The sequence below is a fragment of the Propithecus coquereli genome, unplaced genomic scaffold, assembly GCF_000956105.1.
Source record: "Propithecus coquereli isolate 6110/MARCELLA unplaced genomic scaffold, Pcoq_1.0 Scaffold530, whole genome shotgun sequence".
NCBI lineage: Eukaryota > Metazoa > Chordata > Mammalia > Primates > Indriidae > Propithecus > Propithecus coquereli.
In genome coordinates this window covers 764,626-771,289 of record NW_012151175.1, presented here as the reverse complement: position 1 = coordinate 771,289, position 6,664 = coordinate 764,626, and the positions used below count along the sequence as shown (strand labels likewise).

At 42.4% G+C, this 6,664-nt stretch overlaps 1 protein-coding gene across 1 annotated transcript; it reads left to right on the top strand.

Annotated features, from left to right (window-relative positions):
• The first annotated feature begins 288 nt into the window (after positions 1-288).
• LOC105820623 (chromosome unknown open reading frame, human C8orf4) lies at positions 289-2,003 on the top strand. Its single transcript, XM_012657149.1, has one exon. The coding sequence runs from the start codon at positions 580-582 to the stop codon at positions 958-960; it is 381 nt and encodes a 126-aa protein (XP_012512603.1). The 5' UTR covers positions 289-579; the 3' UTR covers positions 961-2,003.
• The last annotated feature ends 4,661 nt before the right edge of the window (positions 2,004-6,664 follow it).

Here is a 6,664-nt window from a genome sequence, read left to right as displayed (position 1 = left end):
CAGACCAGCAGTTGCATACGGTCTCTGAAAAATCCCGGTTTCAGGTTGTGTCATGTCAGCACTTCGTAGGTGTAATTCCATTCTGCAGTCTGCCGTACCTCAAATGGCTGTCCTTGATCGTCAAGCTTTCTCCCAAGGGGGCAGGAGTTCCCTCTGACAGGGACGTCCAAAGGGCACCCATGTGGACTGCCCAGTGTTTGGCGTGCACTTTAACAGCTCCTCTGGGAATTAAAACTCACCTGTGGTTAGCAGAAGCCCTTGTTCCCATTGTTGTTTGGAAAGATTTTGAAAGTCTAAGCTGCCTTGTGTCTTATCTTCGCAGCTTCCTGTTTTCAGCTATATTTTAAAGAAGGGCCCAAGTCCGTATAATGCATGGCCACAACGTGAAGCAGAAAGAAGTACTGACAACCTGCCCCGATCCCTGAGCTCAGCTTTTAGTAACATTTTGCACAAGAGCAGGATGTTGGCAACTCAACTGTTAAATCTGCCTGTGATTATTCTTCCTTGAGATCACTCTGATGTCACCAGTGTAATTTGAGCCTTGGAGCTTTTGTTCACACTTTAAATAGCAGTCCCGGGATGACTTTGCTACACACTCTCTGGAGAGCCGGGAGCTGCATTCCGGAAGATCCCACATCGATGAGAGCAAAGCGAGGCCGCCCAGCCATCAGCATGTCCACGTCGCTGCGAGTCAGCCCGTCCGTCCACGGCTACCACTTCGACACAGCCTCTCGCAAGAAAGCCGTGGGCAACATCTTCGAAAACATAGACCAAGAGTCTCTGCAAAGGCTCTTCAAAAACTCTGGAGACAAGAAAGCAGAGGAGAGAGCCAAGATCATCTTTGCCATAGATCAAGACTTGGAGGAGAAAACACGAGCCTTGATGGCCCTGAAGAAGAGGACAAAAGACAAGCTCTTCCAGTTTCTGAAACTGCGGAAATACTCCATCAAAGTTCACTGAGGACGAGAGCACGGATAAGGACGTTATCCGAGAGCGGACATGCAAAGACCAAGTGAGTTTGTGTGATTCTGGCAGGTGCGGCGTTTGCTGCCGCCTTGCAAGTGTCTCTTCTGTCGGGACTCCAGAGTCTGGAGAGGGACCGGAGCCGGACGACTTGAGACACAGACTCCAGCCAATTTCATGCCTGTGCTGTTACCGTGGGGATCAAAGTGCTTCAGCAAGGATTTGAAAACTCTCCCTGCACGAAAGGACTGATGCTGATAGGAGAGTCTGGACAGGTGTAAGGAGAAAGGAAGAGAACAGATGGCTGGAGATGACCTGCATCCAGGGTCACTTTGTCAGACCCTAGGACTTAAATTTAAACTGAACTTTTTTTTTTTTTTAACCAAACTGGGTAGGGGGAGAGGGGAGGGAGAGGGAGAACAGGGAGAAGGGATACCATGCATACATTGTTTACTGAATTTTTTTATCTGAATGTTCAAAATGTTGCCAAGCCTCAATGTTTTCTGTTGGTATAGAGTTTTAGAGATCAGTAATTGATTATTTATTTGCATTTATTACAATGCCTGGAAAAGTGTGCCACATGGATGTTAAGTACAAATTTAAGATAACTAAGATAACTTCAGCAGCTCAGTAAAACCATAGGCCACCTTTTGGTTTGTAAAGGGTTTTTATACATTTCAAACAGGTTGCGTAAAAGTTAGCATGATGGGGTCCTTTATAAATCCAAAGTACTGTGAAACAATTTTATAATGTTTTTTTATCTTCCGACTAATGCTAAAACATAATCTAAGTAAATTTCATACAGTTACTGCAGTAAGCATTAGGAAGTGAATATGATATACCAAATAGTTTATAAAGATGCTATGATTTCTATAATTTATTATATATGGCAAGTGATATGCAACTATAATAAATTATTATAAACTTAGCTGGTCTTGGTCTGTGATGCTTGGTCTCAAAGGAAAAAATAAGATGGTAAATTTTGATTATTATATACTTTCCTAAAGTTTTATTTCTAAAAAAAAAAGGTATTATTAGAGCAGCTCTACATTAATTATCAAACTTTTTCAAAACAAATTCTTACATCAAATATCTGGGAAGTTTCTCTGTGCCAATCTTAAAATATAAGAGATACATACAGAAATTCATAGATTGACTCAACAATATTGCTGTTTATGTACCCATTAAGGGTGAGTTTTAAAAGGCTTTTTCTTCATATTTTCAAAATTTTTCCTCTGTGATTATAGTAGCTATGTACATACTTTGGGTTTAGAGTTTGAATTATGGTCAAGATTCTGTGGATCATCGCTGTTTATTTAACATAAACAAATATAGGAATAACATTACCATGTCTTTGCTTATTTCCTCATAAAATTATAATAAAATATTTCTAGGAAGGCATACATCAATGTCTGCTGTGCTTTCCTAACCAAAATAAATACAAATTCCCCAGAAATTAAGCATTTAAGAAACACCTACGAAGGTTTGTTCAAAATGCTGATCACAGTGAAACAAAACAAATGAAATATCTAAAATCTTTTAGGAGGGTTACAAGTCAGGATGTTAAATACTAAATTTTTAAAAAGGAAATCAAGTGGTGAAAATCTGTTTTCAAATATTAATTGACTCATTCGCTGAAGATAATAAAAATCGCTCCATTAGAAAAGTTCTTTCCAAGAGAACATCCATGAGCATCATGAATTACTATGCACAGGGGTGTGTGTGTGTGTGTGTGTGTGTGTGTGTGTGCGCGCGCGCACGCGCACGTGTGTGCATTTTCTGGGAAGAGTATTCATAATCTTCAACAAATTTGCAAAGATAATCTTGACACCAGATAAAGTTAAAAACAAAAGAAGAAGGGTTTTGACAGGTAGGAGTTTCAGTCGGCGGTGGTGACATGGGACATGGAGGCAAGGCCCTCCCTGTGCTCCATGGTACCATTTTCCCATCCTCGTGAACTGAGTCAGCTTCATGTTCTCTGCCTGTGCTAGAAATAAGCTTCGTACTCCCAATAGGGCCCATCAGTGAAAAACCGTAAGTTATTTTGTATTCAGAGATTGAGGTATATCTCGGATGCTGAACATAGTTCGAGGGTTGAATTTATTACACATGCTCTTAACCAGCTCCTCCGCCACCGTCGTTTTCAACAGAGCACAATGTGTATCTTACCCTCTCCTCGCGTTACCATGTATTAAATTGCTGTTCTTGCAGTATATTACGTTATTTTCTGATTTCAAGACCATAACATGGGAAACAAATTAAAAAGCAATTTGGATACAATCCACAGCAGTGTGGAGAATAAAATCTCTTCCAGTAATTATTATCAACATGCTCTCTTTCCCCTTCTAGAGAACAAAAGTTGGAGTCAATGTGATTGCACAAGGGTGATTTTTAGCTTTATAATACATATATTATTTAATGTGAGGTGAAAACCAACATCATTAGAACAGGCAGGATTAGCTCAGATCAGAACTTCAGCTATGGCAAGGGGTAGCCAAATATACCTTGGGACGCCTCCCTGTAATAGAAGAAATAAAAGCAGCAAAGGTGAAATGGCTCATTAATCATATTTATATCAGAATAACAACTTTCATTGAGTGCTTACTATTGGTCAGGCAATTTTCTAAGTGTTTTTTGTGTATTAAATCACTTAATACTATAACATACGAGACAAGAGCAAGTGCATATATTTGCGTGCGTGTGTATGTAAACATATGTGCATATATAGTAATAAAACAAGCACAGAGAAATGCAGTAACTTGGCCAATGACACACAGCTGAGTCTAGGAATCAGGTTCAGAAAGCCTGGCCTTCATTCCTAGCCACTAGGCTAGACTGCTTCTCTAGGAGAAATCAAGCATCTTTTTCCTTTAAAGTGATGATTACTTCTACGCTAGTCAGTCAGAAAGACAAGAAGGCACGGCCTCCGAGAAATCGCTTTTACCTAATTTGTGTCTGTTTATGTGGCATTTGTGCAACATGGGGAAAGAGTCATAGTTCCCTAATTTTAACCGTATCGAGGTTTTGCTTAGATGCAATCATTGAAACCTGCAGTTACAATAACACTTGTGCTAGTGCCTTGGAACCGAAGCCCACACCTAGGGTTTCTTCTAGTCAGTCAGGACCATGGGTCTTGCTTTGCACACGGGGGAGATCAGAAACCATGAATTCACTATTTCCTTCACTCCTTCATCGCCTGGTCAGCCACAAAAGAGGGTTTGTCTAGCAGGCGGGGTTTACTGAGAAAGGGGTCCAGGGAATATGACTGACTACATATTTTTCCCATGTCAGACAGGAATCAGAAGATGCAGCTGATATTTCCGTGGAAAGTCTTACCTGCTGATAAACAGACAATTAAGCCATGGTCTGGGAATTGTGTGTCCCTGCAGAGTACCTCATTGACCCTTCTCGAACTCCTGACCTCAAGTGATCCCCCACCGCGGCCTCCGGAGTGTTGGGATTACAGGCCTGAGCCACCGCGCCGGCCACAGTGACCCTTCTACACTCCATGTGGGGGGCTCCCAGCGTGGCACAGAATTTAGTTAGCCCCTTTTCTCACACGTTGGGAATTGCAGAGTGGAAGAAGCATTTGTATCTTATTCATTCATGCACCAAAAATATGGTTAGCACCCATACGTGTAGGCCAACATGGCCAGAATGCATCCTTGTTCTCCTTGTCAGAAAAGCCAGAAAATGTTTTAAAATGCGAATGAGTGAATAATACTGTGAGATACATGACGGGGGTTTAAACAGGACACTATGTGAGCATAAGGGAGAACCTGTGTGTCTGTGTGTCTGAGTGTCTGTATGTCTGAGTGTGTGCATTCGGTGAGTGGCAGGAGAATTGAAGGAAACTTAACCCAGCCTGGGGAGATGCTCGAAAATTCCTTAGAGAGTTTTCTAATGTTTCAAATTAGAAGTTGGGAGAGTAGAGAAAAACATCTTTATTCCAGCCTTTGGGTAGAGCATTTGCAAAGGCAAAGGGGCAGGGAAGAGTGGGAATTGTTTGAGAATCTCCAGACGGTTCACTGTGACTCGGGGCCTAACCATTCCCAGGTAGTGATTAAAAAGCAGATGGGCCTTGAATGACAGCATAAGTATTAATTTCGTTCTGAAGACAATAGAGAAACACTAAGAACCTCAAATAGAGGAGTAACATTTACTACATAACTACTATGTATTGGGCCCTAGGAAAAGATACGGTGAATATTTTGAAAAATAATACATCATCCAGCAGTTGAACTCGTGGTCAGATTCTATAGCGATTCTTCCAAAGCTCTGCAGCCTCACAGTTGGTCTACCGGAGTGAAGCCGTGTAGGACGTTTGCGATTCCATGACCACAGGCAGCTGTGGGCAGCTCAAGATGGAACAGAGGTGAAAGGTTATGAGAGAAAGTGCTGTGAGGCCAGATTGGGAAACAGCATGCTGATATGTTTGATCCTTATAATAAGTCTTATTATTTAACAGGTATTATAAATAAATGACTACTGAGCTCTTCTCTTTTCACTGGAATGTCTCTTCTGCAAGCTAAGTTTCCAGATATTTTGAGTGAGTGTCACAGGTGCATGCAAATGTATTCCACCTCCACGTGTGTGCACAGTCACAGTGGCCGCGGTTCAGCTACGTCCTGGCACAGCTATGTTACAGGACTCAGGATATGAGCATCTTGTCCAGTAGGTTTAGCAGTGATTTAAAAGAAAGCGATGAGTAGTTGGGAGACTTTTGTTGTAGCCATTTTCCTCCTCCCCTCATACATGCATGCACATACACATGCACACATGTGCACACACATGCACACACATGTGTGCGCACATGCACACACATGCACCTGCACATAAACATGCACCTGCACACATGCACGCATGTGCACAGACACACACGCACATGCACATGTGCACATACACACGCGTGCATACACATGCACACACATGCACATGCACACGTGCACATTCACACACATGCACACACATGCACATGCACACACATGTGCGCACATGCACACACGTGCACGTGCACATGCACGTGCACACACAATAAAGACGTGCCTTCCTACCGGGAGCACGTCTGTTCCCTTTCCTGAACTGTTGTCTCCTCATCTGTGGGCAGCGGCATTGTGTTGAGCAAGCATCACCAGACTGACTCAGGACTGCGGGGGTTTTTCCCAACTTTGCCTTGGACAAATTCCTTTTTAATCTCTGGTTTTCATCTGTAAGAAAAAGAAAAGTTTGACTGGACGAGGTCTGTGACATCGTTCAGCCCTCATGTTCTGCATAGGTGGGAAATACTAACTGTCCCATTCCCATGATGGGATGTCTTTCTGGATTGGCTGGCGTTGCATATGTGACAGGAATGGCTCTTAAATACAACAAAAGCCTAATTTAAAAGTTCTGGTCTTTAGCAATGGCTGCTGAAGGAACCATGTGAGGAAAATCATGTTCTACGGATCCATCTGAGCTTTTTAACAGTCGCCTTTGTTCTGGTTGGTTGCTGCCCACATCCAGCGCCAGCTGTCAGTATTTTCACTGTCTCCTGCACATCCAAGCCATGGACAGAGTCACTGCGACCATCTTCACTGTTGGTTGCAAACACCTATAAAATTTTAAAAATATGGATTCCTGATCCCAAACTCTCTGGACATTGTCTTAGTACTAGGTGTTTTTACAGAGCGCCATAGCCAACTCTGAAACATTGGATGAATAG

Bases quoted from the DNA above. Each gene is read 5' to 3' on its own strand.
- LOC105820623 (XM_012657149.1), top strand. From the start codon at position 580: ATGACTTTGCTACACACTCTCTGGAGAGCCGGGAGCTGCATTCCGGAA.